The sequence below is a fragment of the Aythya fuligula genome, chromosome 3 (assembly GCF_009819795.1).
Source record: "Aythya fuligula isolate bAytFul2 chromosome 3, bAytFul2.pri, whole genome shotgun sequence".
NCBI classification, from domain to species: Eukaryota; Metazoa; Chordata; class Aves; order Anseriformes; family Anatidae; genus Aythya; species Aythya fuligula.
In genome coordinates this window covers 88,366,844-88,385,838 of record NC_045561.1, presented here as the reverse complement: position 1 = coordinate 88,385,838, position 18,995 = coordinate 88,366,844, and the positions used below count along the sequence as shown (strand labels likewise).

The following is an 18,995-nucleotide window of genomic DNA, read 5'->3' as shown; positions in this document are numbered from 1 at the left end:
GGAAGAACACCCTACCTCTTCCATTTGGAGTGCTCTGCCATTCCAGCAGGTCCATGCCTGGATCTAGTCTGTAAGAAGTAAATCTCAATCCATTTCGGAGTCAAAAGTAGAATACAGAATTTATGGTTTCCCTGTTTTTCATCAGCTTGGCTAGTAAACTGTTTGTGTTCTGTGATGGATGGAATGTGTCTCGTGCTCAGCCTATATTATTGGTTCACCAGAAAAGAGCATTTACTTCAGCTATTTTGTTAGTTCAAGTGATAAAGCTTATTGCCGTGAATTAAAATATCTTCCCTTCTGACTCTGCAAATCATCTTTGGTGAAAAGCCTTATAGCACATTATAACGAAGTATTTTGCTTAGTATTTATTAAACTTAACAGTCTGAATTTAAAAAAAGAAAAAAAATATATATTGCTGAGTCCAAAGAGAAGAAATGCCAGAATGTAATTTTTTTTAAAAACTAAATGTGACTTTAGTTGGATTAAAGAGAGTCCTGGAAAGAGCCGATCATGTGTGTGTTTCCCCAAAATAGTCTCAGCGAAATAGGTCTGACTGAAGTTCAACATCCAGTCATTTTGTTCAAACTTATTTTCATAACACTGCTTTTGAATGTCTTTTTTAGTCTGGTAGCTATTTTTATTACTCTGTATGTTCTTGATTATCTGTGCCTTCTCTCTTACCCTTTTTCCGGCTTGCAACTTAACTTTCCTGTTGTGCAAGCACCCACACATACATGTATGTGTATTTGTTCGTCTTTTTCCCAATTTTACTTTTGTAAAAACTGTGTACACTTCACTAATACCTTTGCAGGGTTGTTTTTAACTGGAAATGCTGTGGGAAGCTTTGCAGGAAGTGTAGCATACCTTGAATACTTTGGTTCCTTATAAATCTCATACGTTGTAGGTAAGTTCACATGATATTGGTCTGGTCAGTTAGCCCAGATGGAAAATTAAAGTAGTTTCATATTTTCATATTCTCTGACAGCATAATCTAAGTAGGGTATTAGGTGGGGTATTTCTTCTCAATCTCAGATCTGGTGATTAATTTAGCTTTGAGCACGTGTATTTTCTTGATTTCTGATTGCATGTGCACATTTACAGTAACAAGCTTGTACATTTACATTTGTATTTATATGTTTATTTAAATAAGTAAGTTATCCTAACTTATCCCCTTTTAGGAAATTCAACATAATACAAGCATGAAAATATTTAGTACCATACTAAAAGATTTCTAAATTGAATCATTTCTGACTTAATTATTTTGATTGAATAGCGTGCTGTGCAGTTATTATCGGAAATGCCTTTTTTACCAAGAACTTTAAGATAGAAAGGAGGCTCAGCAAGAAGGAGGCATTACAGCAACAGAGAGTAAGCACAATCGAATCCCTGTTGGCAGCTGCAGTGTATTACTTTAACATAGTGGACTAAATAACACTAGTGACAGGCGAGCCTCCTTTCTCTCAAACTGGAGGCAGTTCTTGGGAACTGCTGAGCAAAGATACACCGCAAGAATGAGCTGGCAGGGCTCTGCAGAAGGAGGCTGTCAGATTACTGCAGCTGCTACTATCAGTGAGATGATGATGTATGCACTGTTGCAGAGGATTATCCTTTTTGGAAAAGGAGAGTACTGACGGGTATCTAATGAGAAGAGGCAATAGGATAATACAGCAAAATACAGTATTAATGCAATATTAGTGACCATCATATCTGAAAACATTACTTAGCATAAATCACTTGTAAGCCTGTGTGGCCTTATAATTTTTTTTTTTTTTAAGTTTAGAGTTTAGGCTCTTTTTTTTTTCTTTTTTTTTTTTTTTTTTAAAGTGATATTTCTACAGTAAGTATGAATACTATGAAGAAAATTTGCAGATGAAATACCTGTGTCAATTTAAGTCAGTGGGCTCCCTAAGTCCAAATCAGACTTGTAATCTTGGGTGAGCAGTTGTCACATTAGAGTGGTTTTAGTGGTTTTTACAACTAGGATACAGATCAGAATTCATGAACAGAGAGCAATGAAAGATGAAACAAAAACCTGTAAGGACAGAAGTGGGTGTGACTACTGAAAAGTCAGCAACGTATATGTTTAACGACTGCATTGAAATCTCCAAAGCATTTATTTCCCCCTTTAGCAAGAGATGATATTTGTTAAGGCAATATTGTCAATGAGAAGAACCATTTCTTTGTCTCTTCTTTCCCAGCTGCTTCTTCCTGTCCCCAATGTCACTGTGCAGTGCTATTGCAACTGTTGGTGTGACACCTAGTAAAGCAAATGAGTCAGGGAACTCTTTTGGCCCCCAAAGAGTTCCTGTTTACTGGTTTATATCTCATCAGGTTCTGTTTCTTCAGACTGCTGTCTAGCTTTTCTTCAGCAACCAAAGTATTTCAGAATTATAGACAAATTTTTATGACCAGAAGGTACTACAGTACTAGAGATGACTTTTGGGGCTGAATCAAGATCAGTGTGATTACTTTTGGATGAAGCGAAACAGAAAGATATACTCCAAGAACAAGCTTAAGGTGCTGCAATTGCAAATAGATGTTGAGTTCATGAAAACAGACTAAAGCTACTCCAAAGTAGGTTTAGAATAGGTTCCACAAAACATGTACAATGTGAAAATCTGGTTCTCTGCATCAGTTGCTTCATAGATCCTCTTCTGTCATGCCATGCTGTTTGCTAATGTAGACAGAACTAGAAAATACTTATTTTGAAGACCTGACCTAGGCAGCATGCAAGTCCAAGCAACAGGTTGTCTAGAGAAGCTGTGGATGCCCCATCCCTGGAGGCGTTCAAGGCCAGGCTGGATGGGGCTTTGAGCAACCTGGTCTGGTGGGAGGTGTCCCATGGCAGTGGGGGTGGAACTGGGTGATCTTTAAGGTCTCTTCCAACCTAAGCCGTTCTGTGACTCTGTGATATTAAGGCTGTTGTCAGTGATACACACAAAAGCTAAAGAATGGTAAATTGTACAGAAGTATGTGCCTGATGTAGTTAACTCCATTAGCAGCTTTATGCCTCTACTTTTTGTGTGTCCTAAATGTTTAGTTTAAGAAATTGAAGAAGCTAGCTTAGAAGAGCAGCTAATTTACTGTAAAGCTCAGAGATTCTGTGACAGTAAGTGGAGAGTCAGTTGTCTTAGATGTCTCTGGGGGAGGGAAGGGTATGGTGTGGCCAGTATATATTGTGCAAAAAGAGATACAGAAGGAATTTGACCTGTGCCCTTATATGAGTTGTACGTACTTACAGAAGGCTAGTGTTAACTTAAACTTGCTCCTGTTGTCAATAGCCATCTGGCAGATAGAGATCAAATTTCCCAGGATGCTTTTTCTAAAGGTGCCTCCCTCTTGCAACAGGCTACAGAACATTCTCTGTTGTATTTATTCTAGACACTTTACTGCAATGTTGCCCAGCTAGAACAGAAAGATGGTAATTGTTTGCAAGCTCAGTATCCTATGGGCTGGTTATAATGGACAGTTGCCAGTGAAGTGGAAGCTGTGGATTTCGATTCACCTAGAAAGGGAGAAAAATTCTTGCATGAAAGCTGTAATTACTATGTTTTGTGCAAAAGACAGCCATCCCTTACTTCTATAGCCGTGTTTTGAATTGCCCTTAGTAAAGTATGAGCAAGGTATGCATACTTTGAACACAAATCAAACCTCCTTCTCAGATGAATATTCATCAGAAGACTGAACATATCACACCTTTAGATTTTATCAGGTCTATGAGAACTTTATTGAAACTCCAAGGAGCTCCTGGTCTAAAGTTTGTAATTCTATGTACCCTAAGTCTTATATATATATATATATATATATATATATATATATATATATATATATATATATATAAAATATTGTATATTTTATACACATATATATATTTATTTATTTATATAAAGCACCTATCACCGTATTGTTAAACACTCTTTGGAACCACTCTGATGGCAGGGGTAAGAACAGGAGTTGGCCTGTTAGTACTTCAGCACTTCTGTTTCCAACCAATTTAGAGAAAAAAAAAAAAAAAAAAAAAAAAAAAAAAAGAAAAAGCCACAAGACTTTGCTGTACCCTAAGAAAATGGAGGTAAATGATAGTGCCACCTGTGTGGGCCTGATGAATGCAGTTCAGAAATAGTCACAGCTAGAGCAAATGCCATTATTTCTGTTGTCATGTGGTAGAAATAGAGCTGAAGATGCAGCCTTTCCAGAATAGACGTAGCAGTCCATCAACTTGTGCAAACACTTGACATGGCTGTAACCATCTGCAGAACATCTTTCAGAGTCTAAATAACAATAGCAGTAGTCTGCCAAAACCATGAAAGTATGGGTGTCTAAAAAATACTGTGTTCTGTGAAAGCAATACTATTTGTCAACTACTGACAAGAACAGATTGGTTTAGGTTCCTTAGGAGACAAGCCTTGAAAAGAAACTAGTTTATGCCTCCTACGGAAAAATCTTCATTCAACACTAAGGCTAAGCCAGTATAAACAGAAAACTCCCCACTAAAAGGCAGATAGAGCTTTAAACAATTGCAGCTGAAAGTCAAATCCATTTGTAATATTTACTTAAGAAAGGAAAAAATAGAGTGCTCATTAAATCAGGCGGATTTTTCTTTTTAGTTTTTAATCTATTGGTAGATACACAAGACACTAAAAATCAAAAATATTGTATAATTTGGTGTTAGCAGCTTGGAGCCAAATTCAACTATTAAGTTTTGTTTGAGAGTACTACAAGAGCAAAATTCTGTAAAAGTGCAAATATTTGTTGAAGTCCAAAAGAAGTGTTATGATTCCATTTTACTAGACACAACCCAAAAGCAGAGCAGACCATTTATCTCTTCTGAAAGGTACAATACAAGATTTAAGACAAAATATGGGTTCCTGCAGAACAACCAGACTTGATTGAGTAACAAAAAAGTAAATAATATAAAAAATGATGATTTACCTATTGGAGTATTTTTATGAATAAAAGTTGAATGAAAAATTTCTAACCCAAAATTAAAACCTGAGAATATGTGATCAAATAACTATACCAAAAAGGTAGAGGTTGGGGTGTTGGTTTTGTGATATTTTTTTCTCTTTGACTTTGAAAATTTTCTTATTGACATTTAAAGATTTAAAGAAAAAAAAAAAAGTTAAATGGTAGTGGCAGACAAGCAATGATATCACGCCGAGCAAAGTTTTCAACCTACAACATCTAAATTTCTCTTGGCAAAACACAAAGCTAGTGTGAGCATCTTGAGCCTGAGCAGAGTTAGTTCGGGGCATTTATGATTGAAAACAAAGCTATGTGTTAGATTGTGGTTAGTCTGGTATAAATAAATATAAAAAGCATAATTCATCTAAAATCTCAGTCATTTTTCTTCTTATGCAGGTTAAGATCTGTCATCCAAAAGGCTGGGGTTGTGTCATTATGTCTTTTACTCTGATAGGTCTATTAAGAGGAAACGTATGCCATGTAGTATTCTACATAGTTTTTTGTTTGTTTGTTTGTTTAAATATTATTTAATGTCTTTCAGTGTTTCATTGATAATCTCAACTAATAGCTTTGGTCCTCACCAAGGAACTTTAGGAAGTCTTTTAGATTTCCACCAGCTAGTGTTATGTTGAAGATAAGGAACGAAGTGAGATTCAGAGGTCTCTGAGGAACACGTTAAGAGATCAAAAGATTATTTAGCTGTGTTTTCAGTAAGGTCTCATTGTTACGCGTCCTGTAGCATTTTCTAGATGTTTTAATTAAAAAGATTTGGCGTTTTCTGAAGGTTTAGTTCTCAAGGATGTCATAATTCTATAGGCCATCAGCACGTCCTGTGTTCACTCTTCCCTCATAGCTTTTATTTCCAAACTTTCTACCATTCTGAATTAGAGAAGAGTGGGTACCTGAAAGTTGGCCGTGTTCCATGAACAGCACAGTGCCCAGAACTATAGACACCATCCTTCATTATTCTGATCAGTGACAAGTAGTGACAAGTAAACAAGAATAATTACGTGTTTTGTTGTTGTTTGTTTTTTTTTCGATTTGCATTTGGCTCATCCTAAAATGAAGCTTGGCCTTTTGAAAATAGCTTTGTGTTACAGACTCACACTCACTGTATGATCTGTGATAATCCTTATATCCTCTTCTGCACCAGTGATGCACAAATTATTTCTTATTTGTGCATTTGATTTCTCCAACCCAAGAGCACTACATCGCAGTATTTGTTGAACTTAATTTTTTTAATTTTTTAATGGCTGTTCTTATTGATTGAGATCATTTTTTATTTTGAGGTTTTTCTACAATGAATAAAAATAGATGACTGCCTCATTCCTGTTGACAGGGAGAGACGATTCATCAGTGCAGTTTTGGATCCATGGATTGGCTTGGCTTCAAGTCATTCTGTGCCTAAGATTTTGGACTCAACTGAGGTGGTAGTTTGCCTTTATATAGCTTCTCTTGGAGCTTGCTCAGAAATGTACTGCATGACACCAAGTAGTAGTTATCCCCTATGTACTTCTTCAGTATTGCTCAGTCTACATAAGTGAAGCAGGAAGGAAAGATCTTTCTCCTGACACGTTATCCAGCTTGGCCAGGCACAGCACCTGTTGTTTATGGCTCTCACTAGACAGTGATGGCACAGTTTTGAATCAGAAATGTTTTGGTCATGGTTTCTTGATAAGTGTAGCTGCTCCACTCTCTGAATTGCTGATGCCTATGAAGTGTTGTGATCACCTGCTTTCATGCTGAGTCGGAGTGTCCTAAATAAGTGGGTTTGGGAAGATAAGGAGCTCACAGTGACATCATTCCAGGTCATCATTGTTGATTTTAGTTTATAAGAAAGTGTATTTCTGCAGTGTCTCTTTCTGACTCTGCTTAGGTAGCAATCTTACGTGGGTTCGAGCCTGTTTGGAAATAAGCCACTTATGTGACTTTTCTATTTCCTTGCACGGTTCCTCCCAGTCTGAATGAAGACAGGATCATTACTCTGCTTTCATTACTACTCCTTCTAAATGGTATTGTGTTTCAGCAGACCGGAGGTGCTTCTCCTCAAGTACCACTCTTTTCCTGTCATATGTTATCCCACCTTTTGTAGAAAGCTTATGTGTCAGACAATAAGAACGTTATGGGATGGAGCCCTTCATAGCCCCAGCTTTCCAGAATTATATCAGCAAAAAGAGAAAGACCCATATGGCCTTTCATTTTTGAGCTGAAGATCCTGATTTGTTAAATTCATAATTTATTTAGAAAAAATCAAGAAGCATTACTATTAGCTAGATCCAGTTTATAGGGAACTGTGGAGAAATGGTTGCAAGCACACAAAATTCAAATAGAGCATTCTTCTGAGACAGATCTGTAGCAAAACCCAGAACATTTTTTTTAAACAAATACAATTATCTTAAAGATTGTGTAGGGTAAAATCACAGGATTTCAGAGGCTGAGAATTACAAGGTATTTATCTTGCATAGTGTGGAGAATATTTTTGCTGTTGTGAACAATGGTACTTTAAAAGTGCTTGGTACAAAGGATATCAGGGGTTCAGAATTAGTATTATTAACAGAGCAGCACCACAAAATAAACTTTACCTTTTTAGGTAATTTTTTAGATATAAATGTATTTTATTAACAAATTATTTTATACATTATTTTTATACATTATATTTTTATAAATTATTTTGTCTTTATAATAAGGAGTAAATAGTATGCAAGGAAAATTAGGCAGCCTTAAAGTTGCCAAGTGACTTAAGGCTGGTACTGAAGTCTTGCAGAGACCCTGAGCAAGCCTCCAGCTCTAATTAGAGAATGTTGCCACTGACTGCAGTGTATCCAGTATTACGTACACAAGACTGAATCCCTCCTAGCACGTACTGCAGCAACCCCATCAGCTTGTTCCACTGGAGCAATTAAAAGCAGAATACACCCAAAGGAATGCAAAGAATTCAGTGTTATATTGGATTAGTTTTAGTTAACTAATAAACAAGTAATGGCACTTCCAGAGTTTTGTCATCCAGTTACTTCCCAAATAGTCTTTAATCGTCTCATCTGAGTATAGTATCAGCAGGCAGGAACATGAGACAGAAAATGGCATTAACGTGTTTTTTTTTTTCTCTGTTTTCTCTTTTGTTAATCTATGAGGTAACACACAATGTTGATTATTAAGAGCCTCATCTACACTGCAGAGTGGCTTCAGCAGTTCTGCAAATTGGCTATGTTTGAAGCTGTTAATTATGCAGCATAGTGCACTCCACAAAGGCAGAAATGAGCATGGCTTGGCTCAGTTCACAGAAAAATAAATTGTAAGAATTGGACCTCTGTTTGATTTGAATTCTTGCTTCACAGAGGACACGAACGTTGTGCACAATAGGCTTGGCAAGTACAAATAATTTAGTCTATTAAAAAAATCAGAATAGGTTCATAGTAAAATGGCATACATGGCAGAAAGCCTGGGGCTCTTGGGATTCTGCAGAGGTCTGGGGCTCATTAGCAGAGGGTGCTTTTTATCATTTTGTCTGACAAACATTTTAAATCTCAGCATCTTGTAAATCATAAGGAAGGGAGTTTTTATTTATTCCTTGCATTCACCAACTACACTTGTATGTATCTAGAACCATTTGCCAATGCTTTAAAGTTACTGTCTGGCTGCTGAAGAAGAAGAAGGCAGGATCTCTAACATATGTGCTGCTAATCTAACATCAATGCATATTGCAAAGGTGAGGGGAGGGTCTTCTTGTGTTTTAGGCTTTAAAAATGCATTTTTTTTTAATGTAAATGTATGTGTAGGACGACAAATTATCACAAGATACTTTTATCTAAGGTTTCCATGTATATGTTAAGGAATTTACAAGTTACTGCTGCTTCTGAATCAGAACTATAGATATTTATGCAATTTTCTCTTAAAGTACATAAACAGATAAACCATAGAAGACAGCTCGATAAATTGGAATGTTTCTTAAATCTCCTAGAAATACATTAAAATAAGGAGTTATTATGGTAAATAAATGACTGTACCTTTGTAGATACTGCAAGGCTGTAGCAATGTGACTTAATACCAGCTGAAAGATAATGAAAACAGTGTTGAATGTCCAGTGTGTCACAGTGATGAAAACTAAAATGTTTAAAATTCAGCGATATATATATATATATATATATATATATATATATTAAAAAAAAAAAAAAAAAAAAAAAAAAAGAATAAATCTGGAACTTCAACTGTTATGTTTTAAACTGTTAGTGTAAGACAATAAGACGATTACTATATCAACCATAGAATAAAAGAACAAAGAGAACTTGATAGATTAAACATACTAAAATAACCAGTGTTAAAATCCTGTAACAATTTGGCGTCCTTTAAACTTTTTATCCAGTGGATGCGTTGATAGATCATGTTTAAAGTTTGGTGTTATTGACAGGCAAAAAAGGCAATACTTGAGGAAAAACCTTAGCAGGACCATTCAAACTAATGCACAGCATTAGGTTTGTTATCAACAAGATGTATTGAAATGAGAACAAAGAACTACTGCAGACATCTTTTGCATGGGATTATTAAATTCACAGTTTGTCGTTGCTAATTTGTTAGTAGGCTTCAGTTGTTTGAGAAAGTTCATGCAAACTCATTTTGCAAAACTGATTATTAGATGAAATGCCCTCTGTCATTGCCACTGGAGAAATAGCTTTGAATCAGGGTTGTGTCACAAATGGAATTAGCTGAATGATCTCAGTTCAGTACCATTTACCTAACAGAATTATGAAGATTATGCTGACATAATGAATAGGTTCTCCTCAAACATATGTAGTCCACTGGAGATAATTGAAATTCAGTGTGGGGCTGTTGCCTTTCTTTGGTTAATAATGAAGAGCTTGGACTTTACTAAAGTCAGTCTTCAGGCTTTTATCAAAATGATGTGGTTTTTGTTTTTTTTTGTAATTTGGTAAAGTTCAGCCTAGTGACACAGATGAGACCTGTTGGTTTTGGCATTCTCCCTTAAGTTGTCTTTTTAAGCAGATTTTGATAACTTCTGATGAAATCTATATTAACTAGAATCGTATGGTACATAGAGATAGCACGGAACTGAATCCTTTTTTGTATCTTACAAAGAATGTTATGTTTTATTGTCAGTGTTTCATAAGGAAGCCCAGGAACCAGCCTGTGTCGTTGATTCTAAGAATCCTTCCTGCCATTTTTTTTTTTCCTTTTGATTCATAGATTAGATATGTCACTTATATTCATCGTTGTAAGAAATAATTTTCAGAACAATGTTCGTTAAAAAGTGGTACCAAAATGAAAGCCATTAACTGTCCCTCACTGTAAATTTCTGTTTGACCATATTGTTCTCAGAGCACTGTGAGAATTAAGAATATTTTTCTGTGGTGAGTCTTTATGGATGTTCAGTAGCACTGTGAATTATAAAATTCTTTAGCTCTTGGTGCTAGACCTTTTTGCAGGGTCATTTATTTGGAAAGAATTTCTTTTGGAATGTAAGAAATAATTTAGCTTGTGCAGTCAGCAATGCATTTGTAGCACTGCATGTAGGATGGACCAGAATCTTCAAATATTTTTCCTGTCAAAAAAGTGTCATGGTTTAGTATTTATCTTGAAAATGTAATTAAATAAATATTCATTCTTTTAGGGTGAAAAAGGAGATAAAGGAGAACCAGGAGCAGAAGGCATTCATGGAAGAGAGGTAAACTGAATGATACTAAAAGAATCAAGTTGAAAACTTTTAGGGGGATAGGCAAACAATGAATTTCAGACTTTGTGTAAGGAGAGTGACGGATTTAGAAAATGTATATGCCTGGAGAGTTAACATTCACAAGATGATGCACAAGAAAAAGAGGTGCATTCAGTTGAGATACGAGGTCTTAGGCCTTAACATTGTATGGGAAAGGTGTAGGTAAGGATATGGAAGGTTCCACGATAAATCTGCTTAGAGTTCATGAGATAAGGCATGGATATTAAAGCAACATAGCATTGATGAGAAAAGAGGACATTTCTGGAGGCAAGGTAAAGCTAGGCCTGGGGCCTTGATTGCTGAAAAAGAAAAACAAGTGCAAAGACTGTTAACCATTCCTGGGTGAGTGCAGTGGGTCATTCACTGTGCCATGTGGCTCATGCAATAGATAATTTGACTTAAAATTTCACTTATATTCTCTGATAGATTTCACCCACTATTTAGTTAATTGATCTGGTTCATATTTGAGTTGTGGTTTGAATCTAAGTTAAAAAAAAAAAAAGATACTCCTGGTCATTGAGTTCACATCCAAGCTTGAACTTGAGCTAACACTATAGACGTGCCCAGTGATAACCGTTACTTCTGCCTGCTTTATTTTTGTATTTATTCCAAATATATTAAAATAAGAGGACAGAAAATCAGAGGTTTGTCAATGTAGTACTGAAATAGCAAACCAGCATGTTCTGAACAGCAAGATTTAAAAATAAAAATCAAGCTATCAATTTTCTTTATCCCCCTCTTCCCCTCCTGTCTCCTCCTTGACCTTAACTGGAGGTCAGCCTGGGTTTAAGTTCTGATAATGAAGGGTACTGTTGGCTTCCCAATTGCAAAAACATCACAACTGAACACAGAGAGCATCTCACAGAAGGATTGAACTTGTCTGTCTATATTCTTTGGGGAATGTCTGGCATTATGATGGAATTCTAGCCAACAATGAGATACAGGATTTGGGGAAAAAAAAAAAAAAAGGCATAAAAAATGATTTTCAGCAACATTACCAAAAGAGTGAAAGGTTCAACTTTCCACACCAAAATACTATGACAGCCTAGCTGTGCTTACTAAGAACACAGGCAATGCATGTGGTTATTTGCACTGAGCTATATATACAGTTTAAAGTTTTTAAAACAGCCTACAAGATCATCACCCTTTTTGTCACCTGGCTTTTTCCACACACTGTAGCCATAAAAATATGTTTTCCCTAGTTTAATGCTAGATGAATCAGACTATTTTCAGTGAATAGTGGATATCCTTCATGTGAAAACATGTACTATGTACTGAGCTGAAACTGTGTTTAGGTATTCAAAGAGGTATTCTCTTGTAGCCTGCCTGTCTGTAAAGGTGAACCATATACTTCTGTCATGCATACATATATGCTGACAGCATGGAAAAACACATCTGTGTTTCTTTCCATAGCTCTGGGGACATTTCTGTGTTGGTCTTACACGATCTCCTTTACTACATGGGATCTTGTTCCATAAATCTTTTAGGATGAGTAAGGTATACCAAGTATCTGGTGAACTCTAGAACATATTTGACATTGTGGCATTGAACGTGTAAAATATCAAACCTTTATAATTCGGAAAGTTTAGTGAACTGTTGTAGTGTGTCAAAAAAAGTGGTGGATTATCATCATGGGAACTGTCTTTAAAATATTTTTGAAGTAGAATTGCACAAGGCAATATAACACCATTTTGTTTGAATCCACACATAATTCCTTTTTAACAACACAAATAAAATGCTTTGGATTCAGTTATCAGAGTGTATGGAGATGCCAGTCATTAAGTTTAAATTTAAAGGACTGTGTATCATTGACTCTTGGTTGCTATCAGTGTCTCTCAAACTCATTCCGCATACACAAATGTAACATCTGATATTTCCAAAATAATCAAGTTAATCTGTTTATATGGGTGTAATCTGCAGTGCTGTATAAAGAAAGCCTGAAAACTCTCAAAGCTGGTGGTATCGGCTGTTGGCAGCTGTTGTCTCTCTGGCTGGGGAGTGAGGGTTTCTGTACTCACAAATGAAGAACTTGAAAATGATGACTGAACATTTTGTCTTGCACAAATGGTAGAAACATATGCAAATTTATTTTAACCAAAATCAGGAAACAAGGTGTCACAGAAAAAAATTCCATTTATTTTTCTTTTTGCTGTTACTGCTTTTGTTTTCTTAGCTGTACAGAACATTCTTGCTAGAATGAAGTAAATGAGAGAAGGAAAACTAAACCTGATTTGTAGACTAGTTTTATGTAATGTTGAAGTCCCTCATCCCTCACAGATTGTGCTAACTGGGTCAGCTAATCTCATTCAGAACCAGGTTTGGATGCAGGAACTGTGAATATGTTTAACTGCTCTGCACATCTCCTAGATTATCACTCCACAAATCTGAGCCAAGATCTACAGTGCTGTTTCCCAGCCTGGGACATTATTCAAAATCCGTCTGACAACACAAATACTGACTATAAATACTAGTAATGCGGTTGCCATTGTTTTTAGCTTCTTAAGGAGTAGCTATAAATAACTTACATGTTACTAATGTAGTCTTCCTGGAGTATGTATTCACATTACATCTGTAAGCAGCTATTTGCCTGTATAATATGAACAGCCAATTTTCTTGAGTAGCGTCTCTTAAGTTTTATCCCTTGAGACTTTTATAGCCACTTGACATTAATAATGCCATCACTTGCAGTGTTATCACAGTAACAAGTGGATGTTCATGGATGCACTGTCTGAAAGAAATCCTAATAAATGCAGTTACTACTTTGTCATCCTTACATTCCATATGGAATAAGGACAAATTTCCAATACAAATATCCATGATACTATCCATGGAGTAAATCTAAGCAACGTTCACACTTTTGAGTGTGAATTGAAAGAAAGTCTTTCCCATTCAAACGTCTAGACTCCTTTTGGAGTCATGTCATATTCTTGATGAGTGGTACAGATAGAAGGTGAATACCATGGGATACTACTACTTCATGTTTTGTAAACAAAAATGAAATTCTTTAGCAAAAGTAAGGAAGCCAATGAAGTTTTGTCATATCTCTTAGCATGTGTCATGCATAGCTAGGGGAAGAGAAGTCTTTCTTGTAAACTTTTTAAAAAATAAAAAAAAAAAAAAGAAGAAAAGAAAAGAAAATCTGCTGCATAATCCCTACACCCTCAAACCAGCGGATTAACTAATTATTTTTCTTCTCCTATCAGGAATGTTGGTACTCTTAAGTGACTGTTTAAAAACTCTTCTACATAAAATATCATTGCTCTTTACATACTAATGTGAAAGGACAGACCTGTGAAGTTCAGTGAGCAATGAGAAAATCACAGGTTTTCAGTGGAAAGAAGGTAAAATGTACATGTACTGGGTTTTTATATTTATATGTGTTGTGTTTTTTTTTTATTTTGTGAAAATCAGATCAGAAATAAGAACATTTTCAAAAGGACCCAGTGGCTTGATGTAATGGTAACAGTCATTTACCATCACACCCTCATAGCTTTTCTGTAATTGTAATCTTGAACTGTATTAGTATTAACACTGAAAGGAAATACTTGGATGGTAAGTGAAGAATCCTATTGTTTCAAGTGTGGAACTGGTAATGTTATTTAATTAAATCTAGAGTCTCAGAATTCCGTTAGGAGCAAAGGTATAAGGAGACAGTAGGCATTGTTTGGGATTCAGAAAATCCTAAAAGTGTAACAATTTGAATTTTTTTGAATGACAATAACAAGAAAAGATCAATGGCAATATTTGAAAGTACATGATGTATAAACTGAAAAATAGGATATTACTTGGAGCTTTGAAAATATTACACTGAATTAGAAAAGTGATTGCAACATATTCAGCTTTGTGTTGTACAGTTGACTCTGAAGCTGTTGCTTTAATTAAGATTTTAAGACCATTTTGTGGAGAAAACCTGTTTTTGTTGTCTTAATAATGAGAATATTTCTAAGTTTTATTATACCATAGGGATTTTTAATTTGATCCATAACAATTTGGTTCCACACTGTTAGTGGTTGGATTGTTTACTGTATTTCCAGTGCTTTAGGTAGTATGTCATGCTGAGACATTTTAGCCTGGTGTGAGGGTGAACCACTTAATGCAGGCCAGGGACCTGTGCAAGGAAGTTTTCTGCATCCAGCAATAAAAACATTTGTAAATAATGAATAATACCTTTCCAAACGGTTCTCTTTTAGACTGGAAAACCTATTCTCCTCAGAATATGATGCCAATCTTGCAGCATTTTTCATAGCCTCATGTATGCTGTGTAATATTTGTTGCACAAAGTGCATCTCTAGCAGGCAAGACATGGCTGCTGCTCAGTTGGGATCCAGCTGATCTTAGCGCTTTTTCTTTGTGAAGAGCACCTGTTGTCAGCTGCCAGTACATTTTACCTGTTTCTTCTCCTTTCTGTGGTGATGTATAAGCACTGGATGCTTCTCTGAGTGAAAATTTTCAATGTATGATACAGTTTTCTCAGGCTTTAGTGAACCTGCTAGGTTCAGTCAGAATTCATCAAGCATTAGGGAATAAAAAGCATGTTTTACTTGGAGAGGACATTTAGCATAATATTGACAATTTTCCTAAAATTTCTGAAGAAAAGAGAGTTTTATTATTGATAAAAAGTTATTAACAAAGTTAACAATTCAGTTTTTTTTTTTTTTTTTTCAGAGTCCTGATCAAACTTGTGTCTGTTATTATGGTAAACATTTGTCTCAGGGTGGGAGTTTAATGGACTTCTCAAATATTTCCCAGCTCTGGATAAGTAACTAATGGCAGATGAGAAAATTATGTAGGCTCATGTCATCTAAGAGTACTGGTGAGGTTTGTGTTGTGGCCGATAGCTGTCTTTTCATACTAGTAGTTAATCAGGCTTCAATGAACTGTTAAACGGAATCCTGGCTCCTTTGACACCCTTGGTCCCTGTGGTTCTCCAGTCCTTGTGGAAACACTTCAGTCTAGTTGCCTGTTGCCAACAGCATAAGCCTCAAAAAATCTGGCAGCTCTGCAGCAGTTTCCCAGTAAGCTTTCTTTACTTACCCTAGCTTTCTTTAGGCTTCTAGGTTTGCTCCAAAGTAGCTTATTGTCAGTCTATTGTTGAAAGTCCTCCTCAGACTGCCCTGGCCTGTCATTCCAATCCCTCCATTTGGGCTGTGGTGTTTTTAGCACAGTGATTGCCAGCTATTTGGTCTCAGCTAGAGAGGTGCCTGCTCATTAAACCCTTATAAATCCCTGGTGTGGCTTTCAAACCCAGCTGAACATCACAGTGTCAAGGTTAAAAGCAAGAGACACAAGTCTGCACAAAATCCAATTTACAGAAGCAGACTCCTTTAAATTACAGGATGCTTCCCTCAACCTGTGCAAGTATCCATGGCTGCGTTTTCCTTTAAATATAACCTCCATAGGTTATATAGGAGTGCTCACAAAAGGTACATACATATTTCATGTTGTTACTGTTTTTTGATGAGCTTAGACAACACTCCTATGGGCTACAATTCCTTCGTCGTGTAGTTTTTCAGGTACTGCAGGCGTATGGGATATGAATCCCAAACACAAGCAGCAAACTATGAAATCCTCTGTTCTCTTCATCATCTGTCCTTTTTACTAGTAATGGTAGGAGTACTGCTTTGTGGAACATCATGTTGTCACAAAAGAATTGCAGTCGAGACCACTTGGCTTAGAGGAAAATGTTCAGTTCCCTTTTCTCTCAAATTCTTTGACTGTTCTGATCTTATCCAAATGACTGAAACCATAGGAACTGAAAAACTGTTTAGTTTTCTGGCTCCGGTTACACCTGACACTTCTAGCGAACAAATAAAATGTTCTCAGACTTGGTAAGGAAAATATTTATCAGATCACTAAGTAAAGTTATTTTCTCTTCTCCATGGAACTCCAGAGCACAGCATGCATTGTGTGAGATTGTCACTGGTCTAAAAGGAAAATTCAAGCAGAAAAACTGTTGGCTTCTTATGCCAGTAGTGCTGGGCTACCATTAATAAAATTCTGTCATTTGAAGAATTCACAAAACCATGATCCTTTTCACAGTTTTAAGGCACAGTTGTTGTTTTGTAATTGTTTTCTTCTTAATCCAGTTGAGTTTGTAGGCTGTTTAAGACTCCTGTAAACTATTATCAGTGAAAATCCTAGTTAAAGGTTTGTCAACCAGTATGAAAACTTCTCCCTTAAATTTCTTCCACCAGAAGAAATATCACCATCATCCCCTTCTAAACAAAGAGTCTGCCCCTAGTTTACTCTTTCCCCTGCTGGCCCCAATATTGCTGACTTTACACTTTTACTGGTATTTGTGAAATACTTGTTCCAGTAATTTCTCTCTTGGTCAGCAATTCAGTTACACTCATACCCCTGTCTTGTTATAGATAATGTTTCTCATTTTTGCAATTTTTCATGTTGCTATCTTGTTACTATTAAGTCAGCATATCCCAATGCTTACTGTGCATTTTGGCATCCAGAGAGAAACCCTGATGTAAGTTTATTTTGACCTGTAGAAAAACTAAGCTGTAGTCTTTACAGCAGAGGAAAGGTAACAGATGCGAACTGTTCAGGAAGAGTTTTTATAAGTTCATGAACTCACAAATGTTTATTATTGTATTGTTATGAAGAAGCCAGAATTAGACCAGGATAAAATTCAGCAATTCATTTACCTTTTGTCATGCAAGTTGTTGAAATTTTTACTTAGTTCTTGAATTTCTGACAAATCTAACTATGGACTCCTTAGGTCAATAGAAAAAAACTTACAACACTGGCCTTTTCCTCCTACAATGTTGTAGAAAATGAGCTTTTCTAATTTAAAGCCTAATCTAAAATCATCCAAATGATATCTGTTTAGATAACCATATCCACTTTGCTGAAGCATCCTGTTCTGGTCTCTGCCAGAGACAGGATACTGTACTGTACTGTATCGAAGCAGCTACAGATTTTACACAGCACAGGAATTCTTATTTCTTATGTCATCTCAGAGACAGTCAGCAGCAGCTAACCCTTGGAGCTGCTTTAAAAAGGGTGGTTGAAATGAAGAATAGGCATGATATAGTACCAGATCTGTTTTTCCAAGCATTTGTAATGTCTGGAACTTATTAAGATAATAATATCTTTAAAAGAAATATAAGGTGATGAAGAATGGGAAATACTTCTACTGGGATAACTTCGGGGGATTTTTTTTTTTTTCTTGATATTTCTTTTCTGTGGGTATAAACTGCAAAGGAAAGCTAATTCAGTATTGTAAAATAAAAATGTTATGCAGAAACCTTCCCAGGTACTCAAAAATCACGCTTCAAACACTGTAAATCTTGTTGTCAAATATATAGGTTCCCCTTGTCCCCTTGTTCCCCTTATGTGAGGTTGACTTCTGTGGTCATCATCTCTGCATCATCAGCTGTCAAACTGCATGCCTTACCGAGGTCCACTGCAGGAACACTACTAAAAGCTATAAACACATAAATTAGGAAAAAAATGATGTTCATAGTTTGACAGTGCATGGCTTCAGTTCAGTATCTTTTGTTTGCAGTTGTCTTTTCAATAAAGCCACACACACATATATCTCCTCCTCTGAGTTACAGATTTCTTTTTATCTTCCTCTGTTTTTTTCTCCTCTGTAAATACACCACCTTAGAACTATTCCTTGAGCTCAAGCCTATTGTTGCACTGCTGATTCACTAATACTAACTTTGAAACGGATCCCTACAGTTTGCATACCTGAAAAATCCCTAAAGTGGCTTTCAGAACAGGGAATGTATTATGCAGTCTTTCATAAGCAGGTGAAAAGTAAAATGTAGTAAATGGAGATAATATCAAAACTATGTCATAAATATGCAAATCATAAAAAGAAAGATTTTTTTTGGCTTGGTTTTTGAATCCATCTGCCTATTACATTTTTAAGTTCAAACAGCAAAACTACTTCTGATTTAACTATTACATACTTGGCAAGCTTAATAAAGGACAAATCAAAGCTAAATCAGGGGTATTTACAACAACCACAAATTTAATCCAAAGTGGGTACTTAAATGCTCATATAGTTCTAAATGATGTTCCTTCCAGATGGTGAATTAATGTAATTTTAGCAGGAAGTGGAGTTGCACAAATATGCAGTATTTAGAACACTCACTGATTTAATGTTTCTGTACCCACCAAGGCACAGATGTTGCTTATCATTTTCATGCCAGTTGTCTCTATCTTTCCAATTACTGCAAAGCGAGGAACAGAGTTTGTAAGGGCAAAAAGGGGGCTGGGAAGAACTTAAGTTAGTAAACCCTTATTCAGATGTAGATGAATCATTTCTATCCTTGACCTGCTT

At 36.0% G+C, this 18,995-nt stretch overlaps 1 protein-coding gene across 2 annotated transcripts in view; it reads left to right on the top strand.

The window, feature by feature from the left end:
• COL19A1 (collagen type XIX alpha 1 chain) overlaps nt 1–18,995 on the top strand; it is a 200,276-nt gene that overhangs the window by 82,719 nt on the left and 98,562 nt on the right. For both annotated transcript variants that reach the window (XM_032185341.1, XM_032185342.1), the window contains exon 13: nt 10,589–10,642. In XM_032185341.1, coding sequence (XP_032041232.1) covers nt 10,589–10,642 — 54 coding nt within the window. The remainder of the gene's footprint in view (nt 1–10,588; nt 10,643–18,995) is intronic.